General features: G+C 44.0%; 1 protein-coding gene across 1 annotated transcript in view; it reads left to right on the top strand.

The window, feature by feature from the left end:
• ACOXL (acyl-CoA oxidase like) overlaps positions 1-18,880 on the top strand; it is a 365,696-nt gene that overhangs the window by 175,971 nt on the left and 170,845 nt on the right. The window contains 1 exon segment of the mRNA XM_067704360.1: positions 14,510-14,663. Within this exon segment, the coding sequence (XP_067560461.1) occupies positions 14,510-14,663 (154 nt within the window).

Raw genomic sequence — 18,880 nt, forward strand, 5'->3', positions numbered from 1 at the left:
GGTTTTGTGGTTTTGTGTGTCTGTGCTGTTTGGAGTTTGTGGAGCCTCTGGGATCTGTGGGTTGAAGTTTTTCATCAAATTTGGAAATACTTTGGCCATTATTTCTTTAAATATTTTTTCTGCCCCATTCTTTCTTTCCTTCCTATACAGATGTCAACCTGCTTCATACTGTCCTACATGTCACTGAAGTTATGTTCTTTGTTTTCTTTCTACTTCAATTTGGATAATGTCCATGGATCTGTCTTCAAGTTCTCTGTTTCTTTCGTACACAATGTCCAATCTACTAAAAAGGGCTGGTTCCTCCCTGGAATTCAGCTCATCAAGGCTCCCTGCAGCATTTGTTCTTTGGGAAAATACAATTTTTATTTTATCCACTTTCCTTCTTACTGTTATTAAGGGAACAAAAGTCTCTGGTGTCCTTTTATATCTTAACCCTGTGACACTTCTTTTAACCTCAACGATTCCATCTGAAGTTGTCACTAACTCTCTACAAAGTGTCCCTCACCCCATTATACCCCTTTTGCCTTCCCCTTCCAGCCTTGCTTCAACTAAGCCAGATATTTCTTGACACAGAGGCTGGTTTCCAGTGGTTCTCTGATGTGCTTTTTAAAAACTACAGACTCTGTGCACCCACTCCCATGATTTGAATTCACCTGGTCTAGGGAGCTTCCCAAGGAATCCAGAGTGTGTGTACTTAAGCTCTTTGGTGATTCTTATGAGCAGCCAGAGCTGAGAACCACAGGAGCTTTTTAGGGAGTTTCCTAGCGTGACCTGGAAATAAATTTTGCTAACAGTTAACAAGCAGCAGTATTAAATTAGCATGAACATGTATACTGGATCAAGGTAATCTGACAGTGAAACCTAAGAATGTTTTGCATGCATGCCAAAGGCAAAGAAAATTCTTCTTTGAATCTTTTGCCCTGTAGAACTTGTGACTATTATGAAGAGGCAAGGCTATCTATACATTCACTTCTTAATCCACTATTTACAAATCCATGACACGAGAAGTTACTAGACCACATAACAAAGAGGCACTATGTGTTCCTCATTTATAGTTTATATAGGTATAAAATACATATTTGTATATATGTATATGTAAGTTTATAGATATATACACTTATATACACCCATCTTTATATGTAACAAAAGTGTTATATGTATCAACATGTTTTTTTCCTTCAGCTCCATTGTTATTTTTTAGACTGATGTAAGCGTCATATACCTGGATTTTGTAAGAACTGTGTTGTCATTATTAATAAAAATTAAAGTTTCTCTTGATTTTAGGGAGATACTCCTCAAAGGCAGAGAAGTAGAGAAGTAGAGATCACCGTTCCAGGTTTAGGTTTCAAGGGAGAAGGAGAAGTAATAAATGGAAATTGACTAGTAAAAAATAAGAAATCACAGAGCCCTTACCGTGTGCCATGCATGGGTGAGACAGTGTTGAACAGGACACATCAGACATATGTCCTCACCGAGCTGTCAGTCTAATTGCCCCCGGGACCTTCCTGATTTCCTTCACCTTCACCTCCCTGGGCCTTCTGTGGTCTCTGACCGAGTTCAGTGTCCCCCTCGTGGCTCTGTTTTCTTCCCCTGTGCCTCCTCGGTGGCAGCAGGGCATTGACCCACTGAAAATCTGGTTAAAGGAATCCCCAGGACGAAGTGCCTCAGCTATGGGGGGAGGAGAGGTTGTCTGTGTTTTGAAACAGTGCCGGGAGAAGTTGGTGTTTCTGTGACAAAATCCAGCTCTCCTATTTCTCATTTACCATGCCTGTTGCCTCGCCTCCAAGTGGTGAAGCAATAGTTTAATGAAGTTGGTTGTTACATGACAAATGCTAAGTACCTCTCCCCCCTACACACCCCACTTTTAAAAAACTAAGGTTATCAAACCTTGGTTATAGGTCCCATCTCTCAATTCCCATGGACCTAATTCTGCCAATCAACTGGCTTCAGTTTCAGGGTCTGGGTAACTTGAGTTTTGATGGGTTAGATGTTTGTTCAATGCATTGGGTCCTGCTCAAGTGCAGAGAAACACTCGTGAGCATCCAGACCTTCAGGTGTATGTGGCTGGAGTGGGAAAAACAGGCCACTAGCCCGTCAGCGGCCCTGTCTCTCTTCCCATCTAATGTGACAAAAGCACAGATAGTCAGAGCTTCACGTCACAGTAACACACAGGTCACGGAAGTGAAATGGGACAGCTTCTTTCAGGGCACATCACATATATTCGTGTCTTCAGCAACCTTACGGCACCTTGCTAGTAGGGGTGCCAGGTAAAATACAGCCTCCCAGCTAACGCTGAGTTTCAGGTAGCCAACGCACACCTTTGTAGTCTAAGTATGTTCCCATGACTGCAACAGGGAGTGTGCCCTTAAGCTAAAGATTATGCATGGTTTATCTGAAATTCACATTTTACTGGGCGTGCTCTGTTTCTGTTTGTAGAGTCTGGCACTCCTGCTGGAGTTGGACGTGGTCCCTGCCACATGGAGCTTGTGCTGCCTTGTCTAGGGTTTGACAATAGCGGGGCAGCAAGTGGACCTGGTTCCTGACCCCCTTCCGTGCCCATCGCCTCCACAAGCCTGGAGACTGGGGGAGGGGGAAGGACCTGCTTGGCCCCTAGTGAGCCCCCTTCCCCCTACCCAACCCCCTACCCCGCCCCACTCATGTTCTCCTAGCCTTGACAAGGAGGGGACAGAACCGGCTGGCCTTTGGTGCCTGTTTGCTCTGGAAGAGGCGGGACCCATCTCCCCACTGCCTGCCGAGCTGCCGGGCAGAGCCAGCCCAGTGGGGAGGGGACTGTCTCAGCGGGAGCATCTGTGCCAGGTGACGGACGGCCACCTGAGGAGCCTGCCAGGGCTCTCCCCCTGCTCTCTTTCTCCAGAACTGCAGAGCTTTGCCCTCGTCCCCTCATCACACCACCTGTGTGTCAGGTCCCTCTCTGGGCCCTGAGGACTTGGCAGCCGACAGCAAGGTCACAGCCCTGCCTGGGTGGCCACGTGGCCAGGGAGGATTCCTGTTTTCCCTTTGGCTGTGGGTGCCCATCCTTGGGTCACTTATTAACCTCCGTGGGGCTGCTTCCCACCGCTGAGGCTCCAGTGTCGTGCGTGCATCCTGGTCCAGTGCCTTGCCTGTGGGCCCTGGCATCTGGGTCTTACTGGACCTACAAGCTGATGCCCTCTGTGTACTCACTCACAGACTGTGACCGTAATTAATGACTGTGGTGGGAATACATGTTTGATAACTGTTAGCTGCTGTCGGGCCATCACCCCCAAGACGCCTCAGACTTCCCACCCCCGTCCTGTCAGTTTCCGCATTCGGGTGATTTTTCCTCCCTACACTAAAAGCACTCAAAGCTCACCTTTCCTGGCATCGCGCCTGGACCCTCCCCAGCTCCCTCTCTTGCCTCCCTGCCCCGCACATCCAGCCTGCCCCTCATCAAATCTGTTCTCCGCAAGCACAAGGCCCGAGATGAGATCTGAATTCTCACCTGCCTGCTGGGACCCTCCTGCGGCTTCTGTGTTGGATGAAACTCACTCCCTCATGTGGCCTTGGGGCACCTTCCCCTGCCTGGCCCCTGCTGCCCCCAGCCACTCGTCGTGTCTTCTGTCCTCCACCCTGTGCTCAGCCTCACCCCTGCTTTGGCCTTTCTTATAGGCAGCCTCCACACCGCGCCCTGTCACTCACGCCTCACATCCTTGCCTCCCGTCACCTGGTAGCTCATTGTCATCCTTTGAGACACAGTTCAGCTTGTCATCTTCTCCAAGTCACCTTCTTCCCTGAGCTCCTCCTGGCATCAGGAGCCCTCTGTAAGCTTCTTGGAGCAGCATCCCAGGCTCCCTTTTTTTTTTTTTTTTTTTGCGGTACGCGGGCCTCTCACTGTTGTGGCCTCTCCCGTTGCGGAGCACAGGCTCCGGACGCGCAGGCTCAGCGGCCATGGCTCATGGGCCCAGCCGCCCCACCGCATGTGGGATCCTCCTGGACCGGGGCACGAACCCGCGTCCCCTGCATCGGCAGGCGGACTCTCAACCACTGCGCCACCAGGGAAGCCCCCGGGCTCCTGTTTTCATTTCACCATTACTCTTGGTTTGTGGTTATGAATTCTTCCAGCATAGAAATTGTGGATTCTTAATTTGGCATCTCCACGTGCTAAGAGTGCCTGGCTCTCTGCATGAGATACTTCAGCTCAACTGAATGAAATCACCTTGTGTGATTACATCACTCTTGGTGGAGCCCAGGGCTGGCTGGCCAGGGCGGTTGGTCACTGAAATCTCCGCTTGGAATCATCTAGTGGGATTTGCTACAAAAATGAACTTCCTAGCTTAGAAAGTGACCAACAACTTAAAAATAAATCAATATCTGTGGTGTGCCAGCCAAAAGGAGTATTTTGGGTTTGCCTCTCCTGTTATTTATTCCAGCCCAAATGGGCAGTTCAGTAGTCCAAGCTGGGTTCCAGGCCAGGAGGGGCCACAGCACCATCGTGCTGCTGTCTTTATATTGGATCCAGTCCTACTGTTTTTGCCCAACACCTGCAAGGATAAAATTAAGACAATAGCTAATACATATTCAATTGCATACCACATACCAGGCACTGTCCTAAGGTTTTTATGTGGAGTAACTCATTTAATGCCTCATGACAACTCAACAAATTTCTCTCTCTTTTTTTTTTTAATAACATCTTTATTGGAGTATAATTGCTTTACAATTGTGATGTCTCCATAGCACCTACGTAAAGTGGTGCCTGTCACAAAGTAAGATCTCACTGATATTTGTTGAATAAATGCATGGGTGGAATGATACTTCATAGTTTCAGAAATTCACCAAAGTCCTGTCCTTATCAAAAAATGGGGTTCAGAAAAAAAAATGGGGTTCAGGATAGTTAAGCCCCTTAGAGTTCCTTCACCAAATGAAGACTGTCTATAACTATATATCAAATACTACATATAGTATTTGATAGTATTTATAGTACTGTTTATGATACTACCAAACTGTGTTTTTAATATAGTCCTGAACTTATTGCCAAAATGTCTTGTTTGCTCTTTTTATGTAATACAGATTTTTGTAAATTGAATCCTGCCCTCTTGCTGACTTAACTGTTTTAGAGATACTTCATCTGCATTTCTAATGAGTCTTGCCTCGATGGTGGGTTCTGATTCTTCAAATGGACATAACCTATAAGGAAATATTTCACGTTTCTAGAAGCATTCACTTAAATAAACAGGTTTGGAAATGAAGAATGTTTTTGCCACAGTATCCCTATTTTCCAGTTTATCTCTGGGCCCCTCTGAGTTTCTTGCATCAGACTTTCTTAAGACATGTGCCTCTTGGACTCTTACACACCCTGAACACAGAAGGGTTTCTCAGAGCTCCTTGGCACGCAGACGTGAGAGCTTGATAGTGGATAAGCGCCACCGGGGGAACCGCTCTGTCTGGCAGATGGAGGCTCTTCCTCAGCAGGGCCCATGTCCTGCCAGTGTTAAGTAAAATCACAGGCCAGCATTGCAAAGAAATCTTACCAGATCTCTGCTAAGACAGTCTCATGATTCTTTTTTTTCTTAGCTGATTTATTTCTTCTTTACCACCCATTTTCACCCTGGGGAACATCGAGGGGAGTGTGTGTGTGTGTGTGTGTGTGTGTGTGTGTGTGTGTCTATGGTTAGGGAGGTCGGAGGGGAATCATATATACATTTTTTTAAATGACCAGGCCTGGGATTCTCTGAGCATCCTTGTATTGCAGCCGCAGCCCAGGGCATGGGTGACTATATTCTAGCATAGATTTAGAATGTTATTAACTTCCTCAGGGCACTGATATGCACATTACTTATCATGAAAAGAGAGTGGTATTTAGGGCTGGAGAACCCTAGGTTTGAATCCTAGCTCTTTCCTAACATAAGTGACACCTTGACTTAGGTATGCAACCTCAGTTGAACCTCAGTTTCCCCATCTGCAAAGTGGGGATATGACTTCCTATTTCATACAGTCGTTGTGAGGATCAAGTCAGATGATAAATGCAGAAGCTCTTTGCTTATAGTAGTTGCTTCATACGATTAGGTTTCTTTTCATCCGAGTGCGATTAAACACATGGTGGTTTCCACGTTTTGTCAATTTGCCCAGCTCAACGGCTTCAGTTCTGAGGTTGCATGGTCTTTTTTGTTTGCTGTAACGTGAGGCCCAATGCAACATCTTTTGCATGTGCAGGAATTATTGAGGAAACAAGGATGTTTAGACATTATAAGATTATTCTGTAGATGGAAGATGGTAAATACCTTGAGCCAAAATTGATCTTTGCCATTCAGAAAAGGAAAGACAAGCCACAGAACGGGAGGAAGTATTTGTAATATGTATATCTGACAATGGGGTATTATCCAGAATATGTAAAGAACACTAAAAATAAAATTCAACTAAAAATAAGATGGGTAAGCCGCTAGAACATGGGCAAAAGATTTGAATAGGTACTTAACAAAAGAAGATTGTATGGTCAGACAGTAGACACATGAAAAGATGTTCTTTGATCATTAGTTATCCAGGAAATGCAAATTCAAACCATGAGGATTACCATGACATATCCACTAGAATGACTAAAATTAAAAGGACTGCAAAGATGGCTTGTTGGCGGGCACGTGGAACAACTAGGACTCCCATACACTGCTGGTGGGAGTGTAAAATTGTACAACCACTTTGGAAAATTGTTTGCCAGTTTCTTAAAAAGTTAAAAATACCTGTTCCATATGACCCAGTCACTTCACTCCTACATATTTACTCAAGAGGAATGAAGACATATGTCTCCTCTAAGATTTTTACATGAATTTTCATAGCAGCTTTATTTGTAATAGCTCCAAACTGGAAACAACAAAAATGTTCAACAACAAGTGAATGCACAAATGAAATGTAATCTATGCATTGCATAGAATGGCATTCTAGTCAGCAATAAAAAGAAACAGCTACCAATACATTGCTCAGTATGGATGGATGAATCTCAAGACAATATGCTCATTGAAAGAAGCAAGACATAACATACACTGTATAATCCCATTTGCATAAAATGCAAACTAATCCATACTGACGAAGATTGATCAGTGGTTGTCTGAAGATGGGGGTGGAGGAAGGGATGGTTTGCAAAAAGGGATGAGGAATTTTCTGAAAATCGTTAGAAATATTCTGTAGCTGTTGGGAATAAATCAATCCTCAGTAATGTTGATAAGGAAAAAAAGATAAATTGTTAGTTTAAAGCAAAAATAGCAATAAAATTTATAACATGTAGAATATATTTTTGTCTCAACAGTGACATCATGGATGGCAGAATGAAAACGAATTATATATTGTTGTAAGGTTCTTATATTATCCTTGACGTGGTATAACAGTATGTGAGGGGAAAATGTGGTCAGTTAAAGATGCATGTTTTAGGCCACAGAAAAATTGCTGGAAAAAAATTAGTAACACAGTTTAAAATCCAGCAATGCAATACTAAAGATTATTCAATTAATCAAGGAGCACAGGGAAAAGAACATATGGGATAAATAGGGGAAAAATTGCAAGATAATAGTTTAAAACTCAATCGCATTAATAATTACACTGAGTGTAAATGATTTAAACACTCCTATTTTCAAATTGTTAGATATGATAAATTAAGACTGAACTAGATGCTGTCTACAAGAAACCCACTTAAAATTAAAGACAAAGAGGTTAAAAGTATGAGAATAAAAAATTTATACCTGCAAACATTAACCATAAAAGAGTTGGAGTGGCTATACTAATATTAGATAGACTTCAGAAGGAATATTACCAGAGATATAGAGGATCACTTCATAATGATAAAGCAGTCTACTCATCAAGAAGACGTAACAATCTAAATGTGTATGGATTCCACGAAATAGCATCAAAATACATGAAGCAAAAATGGAAAGTACTGAAAGGAAAAATTAACAAATCCTAAATTATAGTTACAGACATCAGTCCTTTTCTCTGAGAAATTGATATAATAAACAGACAGAAGACCAGTAATGATATAAATCATATGAACAACATTACTAACAAACTTGATGTAATGACATTTATTGAAAACTCTACCCAGCAAGAGCAGAATACACATTCTTTTTTTTTTTAACATCTTTATTGGAGTGTAATTGCTTTACAATGTCATGTTAGTTTCTGCTGTATAACAAAGTGAATCAGCTATATGTATACATATACCCCCATATCCCTTCCCTCTTGTGTCTCCCTCCCTCCCTCCCTATCCTGCCTCTCTAGGAGGTCACAAAGCACCGAGCTGATCTCCCTGTGCTATGCGGCTGCTTCCCACTATTTTCCATTTGGTAGTGTACATATGTCAATGCCACTCTCTCACTTTGTCTCAGCTTACCCTTCCCCCTCCCTGTGTCCTCAAGTTCATTCTCTACGTCTGCGTCTTTATTCTTGTCCTGCCCCTAGGTACTTCAGAAACTTTTTTTTTTTTAGATTCCATATATATGTGTTAGCATATGGTATTTGTTTTTCCCTTTCTGACTTACTTCACTCTGTATGACAGACTCTAGGTCCATCCACCTCATTACAAGTAGCTCAATTTTGTTTCTTTTTATGGCTGAGTAATATTCTATTGCATATATGTGCCACATCTTCTTTATCCATTCATCTGTCGATGGAAACTTAGGTTGCTTCCATGTCCTGGCTATTGTAAATAGAGCTGCAATGAACATTGTGGTACATGACTTTTTGAATTATGGTTTTCTCAGGGTATATGCCCAGTAGTGGGATTGCTGGGTCGTATGGTAGTTCTATTTTTAGTTTTTAAGAAACCTCCATACTGTTCTCCATAGTGGCTGTATCAATTTACATTCCCACCAACAGTGCAAGAGGGTTGCCTTTTCTCCACACCCTCTACAGCATTGATTGTTTCTAGATTTTTTGATGATGCCTATTCTGATTGGTGTCAGAATATCTCATTGTAGTTTTGATTTGTATTTCTCTAAAGATTAATGATGCTGAGTGTTCTTTCATGTGTTTGTTGGCAATCTGTATATCTTCTATGGAGAAATGTCTATTTAGGTCTTCTGCCCATTTTTGGATTGGGTTGTTTGTTTTTTTTTGATATTGAGCTGCATGAGCTGCTTGTAAATTTTGGAGATTAATCCTGTGTCAGTTGCTTCATTTGCAGATATTTTATCCCATTCTGAGCGTTGTCTTTTCGTCTTGTTTATGGTTTCCCTTGCTGTGCAAAAGCTTTTAAGTTTCATTAGATCCCATTTGTTTATTTTTGTTTTTATTTCCATTTCTCTAGGAGGTGGGTCAAAAAGGATCTTGCTGTGATTTATGTCATAGAGTGTTCTGCCTATGTTTTCTTCTAAGAGTTTGATAGTGTCTGGCCTTACATTGAGGTCTTTAATCCATTTTGAGTTTCTTTTTGTGTATGGTGTTAGGGAGTGTTCTAATTTCATTCTTTTACATGTAGCTGTCCAGCTTTTCCCAGCACCACTTATTGAAGAGGCTGTATTTTCTCCATTGTATATTCTTGCCTCCTTTATCAAAGATAAGGTGACGATATGTGCATGAGTTTATGTCTGGGCTTCCTATCCTGTTCCATTAATCTATATTTCTGTTTTCATGCTAGTACCATATTGTCTTGATTACTGTAGCTTTGTAGTATAGTCTGAAGTCAGAGAGCCTGATTCCTCCAGCTCCATTTTTCTTTCTCAAGATTGCTTTGGCTATTTGGGGTCTTTTGTGTTTCCATACAGATTGGGAATTTTTTTGTTCTAGTTCTCTGAAAAATGCCATTGGTAGTTTGATAGGGATTGCATTGAATCTGTAGATCACTTTGGGTAGTATAGTCATTTTCACAATGTTGATTCTTCCAATCCAAGAACACGATATATCTCTCCATCTGTTTGTATCATCTTTAATTTCTTTCATCAGTGTCTTATAATTTTCTGCATAGAGGACTTTTGTCTCTTTAGGTGGGTTTATTCCTAGATATTTTATTCTTTTTGCTGCAATGGAAATGGGAGTGTTTTCTTAATTTCACTTTCATATTTTTCATTTTCTTATTTATTTTCATTTTGGATGATCTGTCCATTGGTGAAAGTGTGGTGTTAAAGTTCCCTACTATGATTGTGTTACTGTCGATTTCCCTTTTTACGGCTGTTACTATTTGCCTTATGTATTGAGGTGCTCCTATGTTGGGTGCATAAATATTTACAATTGTTATGTCTTCTTCTTGGATTGATCCCTTGTTCATTATGTAGTGTCCTTCTTTGTCTCTTGTAATAGTCTTTATTTTAAAATCTATTTTGTCTGATATGAGAATTGCTACTCCAGCTTTCTTTTGATTTCCATTTGCTTGGAATATCTTTTTCCATCCCCTTACTTTCAGTCTGTATGTGTCCCTAGGTCTGAAGTGGGTCTCTTGTAGACAGCGTATATATGGGTCTTGTTATTGTATCCATTCAGCCAGTCTATGTCTTTTGGTTGGAGAATTTAATCCATTTACACTTAAGGTAATTATGGATATGTATGTTCCTATTACCATTTTCTTAATTGTTTTGGGTTTGTTATTGCAGGTCTTTTCCTTCTCTTGTGCTCCATGTCTAGAGAAGTTCCTTTAGCATTTGTTGTAAAGCTGGTTTGGTGGTGCTGAATTCTCTTGGCTTTTGCTTGTCTGTAAGGTTTTAATTTCTCTGTCAAATCTGAATGAGATTCTTTTTGAGTAGAGTAATCTTGGTTGTAGGTTTTGCCCCTTCATCTCTTTAAATATGTCCTGCCACTCCGTCCTGGCTTGCAGAGCTTCTGCTGAAAGATCAGCTGTTAACCTTATGGGGATTCCCTTGTGTGTTATTTGTTGTTTTTCCCTTGCTGCTTTTAATGTTTTTTCTTTGTATTTAATTTTTGATAGTTTGATTAATATGTGTCTTGGCGTGTTTCTCCTTGGATTTATCCTGTATGGGACTTTCTGTGCTTCCTGGTCTTGATTAACTATATCCTTTCCCATATTAGGGAAGTTTTCAACTATAATCTCTTCAAATGTTTTCTCAGTCCCTTTCTTTTTCTCTTCTTCTTCTGCGACCCTTATAATTCGAATCTTGGTGCGTTTAATGTTGTCCCAGAGGTCTCTGAGACTGTCCTCAGTTCTTTTCATTCTTTTTTCTTTATTCTGCTTTGCAGTTGTTATTTCCACTATTCTATCTTCCAGGTCACTTATCCGTTCTTTGGCCTCAGTTATTCTGCTATTGATCCCTTCTAGAGAATGTTTAAATTCATTTATTGTGTTGTTCATCACTGTTAGTTTGCTATTTAGTTCTTCTAGGTCCTTGTTAAACGTTTGTTTTATTTTCTCCATTCTATTTCCAAGATTTTGGATCATTTTTACTGTCATTATTCTGAATTCTTTTTCAGGTAGACTGCCTATTTCTTCTTCATTTGTTAGGTCTGGTGGGTTTTTACCTTGCTCCTTCATCTGCTGTGTGTTTTTCTGTCTTCTCATTTTGCTTATCTTACTGTGTTTGGGGTCTCCTTTTCGCAGGCTGCACGTTCATCGTTCCTATTGTTTTTGGTGTCTGCCCCCAGTGGCTAAGGTTGTTTCAGTGGGTTGTGTAGGCTTCCTGGTGGAGGGGCCTAGTGCCTGTGTTCTGGTGGATGAGGCTGGATCCTGTCTTTCTGGTGGGCAGGTACACGTCTGGTGGTGTGTTTTGGGGTGTCTGTGGCCTTAGTATGATTTTACGCAGCCTGTCTGCTAATGAGTGGGGTTGTGTTCCTGTCTTGCTAGTTGTTTGGCATAGGGTGTCCAGCACTGTAGCTTTCTGGTCGTTGAGTGGAGCTGGGTCTTGGCATTGAGATGGAGATCTGTGGGAGATTTTCGCCGTTTGATATTACGTGGAGCTGGGAGGTCTGTTGTGGACCAATGTCCTGAACTTGGCTCTCCCACCTCAGAGGCACAGCCCTGATGCCTGGCTGAAGCACCAAGAGCCTGTCATCCACACGGCTCAGAATAAAAGGCAGAAATAAAGAAATAAAGAACGAGAGAGAGAGACAGAGAGAGAGAGAGACAGAGAGAGACAAAGAAAGGAAGAAAAAATAAAAGTTGTTAAAATAATTATTTAAAAAATTTAAAAAGTAAAGAAAAAGAAAGAAAGGAGGAAAGAAGAGAGCAACCAAACCAAAAAACAAATCCTCCAATGGTAAGAAGTGCTAAAAACTATAGTATAAAAAAGAAGAAGTAAGAAAAACAGACTGATAGAACCATTGGACAAATGGTAAAAGCAAAACTATACAGAGAAAATCTCACACAGAAGCATACACATACACACTCACAAAAAGAGGAAAAGGGGAAAAATCATAAATCTTGCTCTCAAAGTCCACCTCCTCAATTTGGGATGATTTGTTGTCTATTCAGGTATTCCACAGATGCAGGTACATCAAGTTGATTGTGGAGCTTTAATCCGCTGCTTCTGAGGCTGCTGGGGGAGATTTCCCTTTCTCTTCTTTGTTCTCACAGCTCCCAGGGGCTCAGCTTTGGATTTGGACCCGCCTCTGCGTGTAGGTCGCTGGAGGGCGTCTGTTCTTCGCTCAGACAGGACGGGGTTAAAGGAGCCGCTGATTCGGGGGCTCTGGCTCAATCAGGCCGGGGGGAGGGAGGGGCACGGAGTGCGGGGCGGGCCTGCGGCGGCAGAGGCCAGAGGGACGTTGCACCAGCTTGAGGCGCGCCATGCGTTCTCCTGGGGAAGTTGTCCCTGGATCCCGGGACCCTGGCAGTGGCGGGCTGCACAGCCTCCCCGGAAGGGGGGTGTGGATAGTGACCTGTGCTCGCACACAGGCTTCTTGGTGGCGGCAGCAGCAGCCTTAGCGTCTCATGCCCGGCTCTGGGGTCCGCGCTGTTAGCCGCGGCTCACGCCCGTCTCTGGAGCTCCTTTAAGCAGCTCTCTTAATCCCCTCTCCTCGCGCACCAGCAAACAAAGAGGGAAGAAAAAGTCTCTTGCCTCTTCGGCAGCTCCAGACTTTTCCCCGACTCCCTCCTGGCTAGCCGTGGCGCACTAACCCCCTGCAGGCTGTGTTCACGCTGCCAACCCCAGTCCTCTCCCTGCGCTCCGACCAAAGCCCGAGCCTCAGCTCCCAGCCACCGCCCCGGCGGGTGAGCAGACAAGCTTCTCGGGCTGGTGAGTGCCGGTCGGCACCGATCCTCTGTGCGGGAGTCTCTCCGCTTTGCCCTCTGCACCCCTGTGTCTGCGCTGTCCTCCGCGGCCCCGAAGCTTTCCCCCTCCACCTCCCGCTGTCTCTGCCCGCGAAGGGGCTTCCTAGTGTGTGGAAACCTTTCCTCCTTCACAGCTCCCTCCCACTGGTGCAGGTCCCGACCCTATTCTTTGTCTCTGTTTTTTCTTTTGCCCTGCCCAGGTACGTGGGGAGTTTCTTGCCTTTTGGGAGGTCTGAGGTCTTCTGCCAGCGTTCTGTAGGTGTTCTGTACGAGTTGTTCCATGTGTAGATGTATTTATGATGTAGTTGTGGGGAGGAAGGTGATCTCCACGTCTTACTCCTCTGCCATCTTGAAGCTCCCCAAAATACACATTCTTTTGAAGTGCACATAGAACATTTATCAAGACAGACCGTGTGGATTTATAATGATTGAAATCATACAAAATATGTTCTCTGATTAGAATGAAATTAAATTAAGAATTAATAACAGAAAAATATCTGGAATAATCTTTACATATTAGGAAACTAAAGAACACACATAATTCATAGGTCAAAGAAGAAATCACAGGGAAATTAGAAAATATTTAGAATAAAATGAAAATGAAACACAACATATCAAAATTTGTGGTAAGCAACTAATGCAGTGCTCAGAGAAAAACGTATACCTTTAAATGCTTACATTAGAAAAGAAGAAAAGGCTAAAGCCGGTGGTGTAAATTTCTAGTTTAAGAAGCTAGAAAAAGAGGAACACGTTAAGCACAAAGAAAGTAGAGTGAATAATAAAAATGAGAGCAGAAATCAATGAAATAAGAAATGGTCAAAGAATGGAAAAAAAATAATTAAGCCCAAAACTGTTTTTTTCTTTCAATAAATAAAATTGAAAGATTTTTAGCTAGAATGATCCAGAAAAAGACACAAATTATCAGTATCTAGGATAAAAGAGAAGGCATCACTATAGGTCCTACAGACACTGAAAGGGTAAATAAAATTAAATATCATTGTTATTATTGTTGTTGATGTAATGTCAATGTAATGCCAATATATTTGACAACATATGAAATTGACAAATTTCTTGAAAGATACATAGTACCAAAAGTGGCACAGAAAGAAACAGAAAACCTGAATAGCTTTGTCTGGCATTACTGGTGAAACAACCAAATATGTAAGAAAAGAAAACATACTGATGTTATACAAACTCTTTCAGAAAAGAAAAGGGAAAATGAATTTTAGGAGCACCCCGAAACCAAAACCCAGACAAAGACATTATGAGAGCAATATCCCGTATGAGCACATGTGCTGGGGGCACTACTGCATCCATCACGGGTCTCTGATTGTCTCGCAGGTATGCCGGCATCCTTCTGGACGAGGACGTCTTCCGAGGTTAGGAGCTTGTTGGCAGTCGCCCGCTGCAGGTGCTGGTGGCAGGGCTGAAGGCCTATAGTACCTGGGAGAACATCGGCTACCTGCAGGACGGCCGAGAGTGCACCGGAGGCCTGGTGAGCCCCTGCGGGCCCCCAGTCCTGCAGGGTCTGCATGGTTACACGTGTGGGGGCTGACCATGTGGCCAGTGGGATTTGGAACCAGGTGGAATTCCCTCCTGCCCTTGTGACCCTGGATGCATTACTTAATTTTGTCACCTGTGCATGTCCACCTTCTTGGATGCTGTGAGGACTGATGCAGACCGTGCTTGTAAAATGCTTGGCCCGTGGAGGCCCGCGGTGGCCCGCGGTAAAGGTCATGAAACTTGGTGGTGGTGGTTGTTGAGAGTATAGGAAAGGGCCAGTGGGGGTCAGATGATCAAAGCTCTGCTCCAGTGTTTAAATCCCTTGGGGAGAAGGCAGGAGTGACCCCAGGGGTTTCTACCCTGGGAAGGAGGCAAATGGGGATATGCCAACCATTTAGAGAGTGTACAGAGTGTCCCCAGCCCAACCCTCAGACCATTTTGAGCAGTGAGGGGTGTGAGGTATGAGAAACCCCAATATGAATCTTTGCAGAGTCGAGGGGAGTCTGAGGACAGCTGGGATCTGTGCTCTATTCCTCTACAATCCTGAGAGTGGAGGCGCCTGCGTGATGCAGGGTGCCAGAGTCTCTGCATCCCTGTGGGAGCCCAGCACTGGTGAGAAAGGGGACCCAAGTGGGGTCTCTGAGGACAGAATGTGGGGGATGTGTGGTTGTGGACCTGTGACTGCGTGGCATTGCACGGCTGCAGACGTCAGCTCTGATGGCATCTGAGGTTCAGCCCCAGATGACAGTGCTGTGTGGGTGACCCCCAGGGACCATACCGCCTCATCGTCCTGTGGGCCAGAAGCAGGCCCTGCAGGAAGAGCAGGGAGGAGGGAGCCCCTCTTGGGCCTTGGGCCTGAATTCCATCTTGAACTTGACTGAGTATTTGCCTAACAACAGCAGCTCTGAGCCTGAAGGGGAGGCTGAAGAATTTTAGCCTCAGTGAGAAGGGGTCAAGAGCAAGTCCAGGGTGGTTGTAGAGAATAAAAGGGGAGGATGCGTTTCTGGAGAGCCCGGCCTCAGAGCATCAGAGTCGGGGTCCATGGAGGGGCGAGGAGGGGCTGGGCCTTCACCACCAGCAGAGCCCAAGGTTTCTCCCACATGAACGGTGAGGATGGGACTGGGAGCTTCCTGTGTCCTTTCATCTGAGAGTCACCGTGCTCACTTCTCTCACGGTGGCTGAGTAAGGATGTGCGCGTGGTGAAGGGGACCTTGGTTGGTCAGACGTGTGTACTGTGTCTGTGACGGTGGGGGACATGCTTGCTTTTCCAGTGGGAATGATGTCGGATCCGCCTGGAAAAGAAGGAGAATAGGGAATAAAGTGACAGCTGGCGCTGGGGCGCAGCTGGACCAGGAGTACAGGTCCTCTGAGGCAGCTGGGGGCGATGGCTTATAATGACCTTAAGTGACCTGACACGTGTGAGGCCCCTGCCAAGGGGCTGGTTTCCATCCATCCAGTGACCCTGCCCGCTCATGCCCTCCTTCGTTGCCACACACCGACCGGCAATACAGAAATGACCCCTTCACCCACCATACTATGGAAAAGAACCTGACTGTGGAGGGCTGCTCTTCCAGGCTGGATGCCAGGCCTGTTATCCCACCGGGCACTGCTGCCTCATGAGGCTTTGCTTCCCAGTAGCTCCTCAGCAGTGGATGCAGAGGGCCCTGATTTCCATTTCTGTTCCTTCCCTTCTCCTCTCCACCCCCATATGCACCCAACACCTAGCCCAAGGCTATTTGTAGAGACATAAATATTTGTTGAAAGGAAAGCATGAGCATCTTCTAATTGTTCTAAGTTATATTTACAAACACCGCATCTTGTGCAGGCAGGAGGTCTCCAGGAGTGAAGTATGAATGTCTGGGAGCTCCCGAGATGGTACTGAAAACCACCTCTTTCACGGCCCGTAGGCCTAAGTAGGTCTTGCTTCAAAAAAATGTATTTCAACAGACATTTACTGGGTTTGAAGCCAGCAACCCTGGGTGTGACCACAGGAAAGTTTTTCCCTTCACTGTGCCTCATTTTCCCCATATATAAAATGAGGATAAACTCTCCTTTGTAGTGGTTGTGAGGATTAAGGTATGCAAGATGATGAGCATAAAATGCTTCACATGTGAACCCAGGAAGCAGCAGCTGACATCTTTATGGTGTGCTTACCCTGGGGATTTGGAGAAAAAAAAAATACCACATGGTCTGTTTTGCTTGCCATCGTAAAGACGGATACAGAACCCAGACTGGTATGGCAGGTCCTATGCAGCAGCTGGGGCTGGGAGGACTCAGTGACATCTGGAGGGGGGCGGGGGGCAGTCGCTGAGCAGTGTCATTTTAGCAATTTAGAGGATGAACGAGAGGCTTTGAGATGGGGGTCTGAGGACCTGCTGGATAAAGGGATACCTGCACACAGGTGAAGGTGTGGGAGTGTGTGGCGCATCTAGGGACACTGGGACAGGCATGGGCTGGGTTCAGGTGAAGGTGCAAGGGAGGAATGGCAACTTTATTCAGAAAGCCAGCAGACCGAGAAGATGGTGGACTCGTGTCCCAAAGAACCATCTTACTTGAGTTAGAATTCAGGCTTCTTTTATACTAAAATGGGAGGGAGTGTGGTTAGTTGTTGCAAACTTCTTGGTGTCAGAATCCTTTGTTCTTGCAGCTGTCCTTGTAGGTCAGGTCACGAAGTTCCTGTAAACCTTCCACAAGACAAATGTTATTCTCTGTTCTGCAACTTCTTATCTCTTATTTGAATGGGAAAGTGTTATACCTTTAAAGGTCAGAGCCTTGCGAATGGGCTATCCTGTGTATTTTCAGGCTGTAAGCAACATTCTTAACTTGTAGCAAAAGCAATAGAATGCAAAGGTTAAAGTGAAAGAACAGATCCAATATGGAATCAGATTTGTTCTTCCCTATTGCAAAAGGGCAGGGACCAAGTCTTTGATCACCACAACCCTACTTCTGACTATAGTGGGGAGTATCAGTAAGCAGCTGTTGACTGACTAAACAGACTGAATGATAGACTGATAGACAGACTGATGTCCATCAGACAGATGGACTGATGGACAGATGGACTGACTAAATAAATGACTGCCCTGTGCCTCCATTTTTCTTTCTTACCCTTAGAAGTTAAGATTAATCCACAAAACTTGGCCCCTTTGGTCTTTCCTTGCTTTATTATTACTTTTTACCTTGAATATTTTATTTAAACATCTGACTCTATTGTTAAGTATTTGGAGACAAAGAACACGGACATTGCCTTGAGGCTACTCATATTCAGTAGCAGGCTCTAAAGCCTGTACAGACCCATTCTGATGGCTCATTTGTTGAGTAGTTTAGGAAACAGGGACTTGAGAAGAGGGCTGGGATGGAAAATCATTGTTTTCGTTTTTGCGGTACGCGGACCTCTCACTGTTGTGGCCTCTCCTGTTGCGGAGCACAGGCTCCGGACGCGCAGGCTCAGTGGCCATGGCTTACGGGCCCAGCTGCTCCACGGCATGTGGGATCTTCCCGGACCGGGGCACGAACCCGTGCCCCCTGCATCGGCAGGCGGACTCTCAACCACTGCGCCACCAGGGAAGCCCTGGGATGGAAAATCATTGTACCATTTATCAAGATATGACTAATCTGGCACCTAATTGTTGCCTCTACTTTAAACATACACCCTGTTTAAATCCCGTTTCCCTGGACTGCTAACTTTCATGTTTGTTACTATTGCCTGAAGTGAGCAATGTCTGTGGAAGGCAGCTTCTTTGCCGAGGAAAGCATATTTGAAATCACATTTCTTGTATTATTTTCACCAATTACAGAAGTGGTGCATATCCATCGTAGAAATTTTTGAAACTACAAAGACACAAAGAAGAAAGTAAATAAATCCCACAATTATACTTTCCCAGGGATGATTGCTATCATTTGCACTGTATTCGTTCTATGCACTGTGTACGTATGTGTTTAAAATTTTATAACCTCTCCTTTTCATCTATGAGTTGATATGGATACCCCTTCCGATCATTTCTTTGCAGTGAAGTTTTGACGGCTGGTACCATTTATCATGGAGATGCACCATACTTTATTCAGCTAATTCTTTAGTGTATGTCAAATTTTTCTTTATTACAAATGACACTATAGACAACATTTTAGTAGCAAACTTTTTTCCCACATACCTATGATTGTTCCCTTGAGATCAATTATTTAAATGATATTTGTATTGTCACCAAAGGTTCT

Source organism: Pseudorca crassidens, chromosome 14 (genome assembly GCF_039906515.1).
Source record: "Pseudorca crassidens isolate mPseCra1 chromosome 14, mPseCra1.hap1, whole genome shotgun sequence".
Taxonomy (NCBI): domain Eukaryota; kingdom Metazoa; phylum Chordata; class Mammalia; order Artiodactyla; family Delphinidae; genus Pseudorca; species Pseudorca crassidens.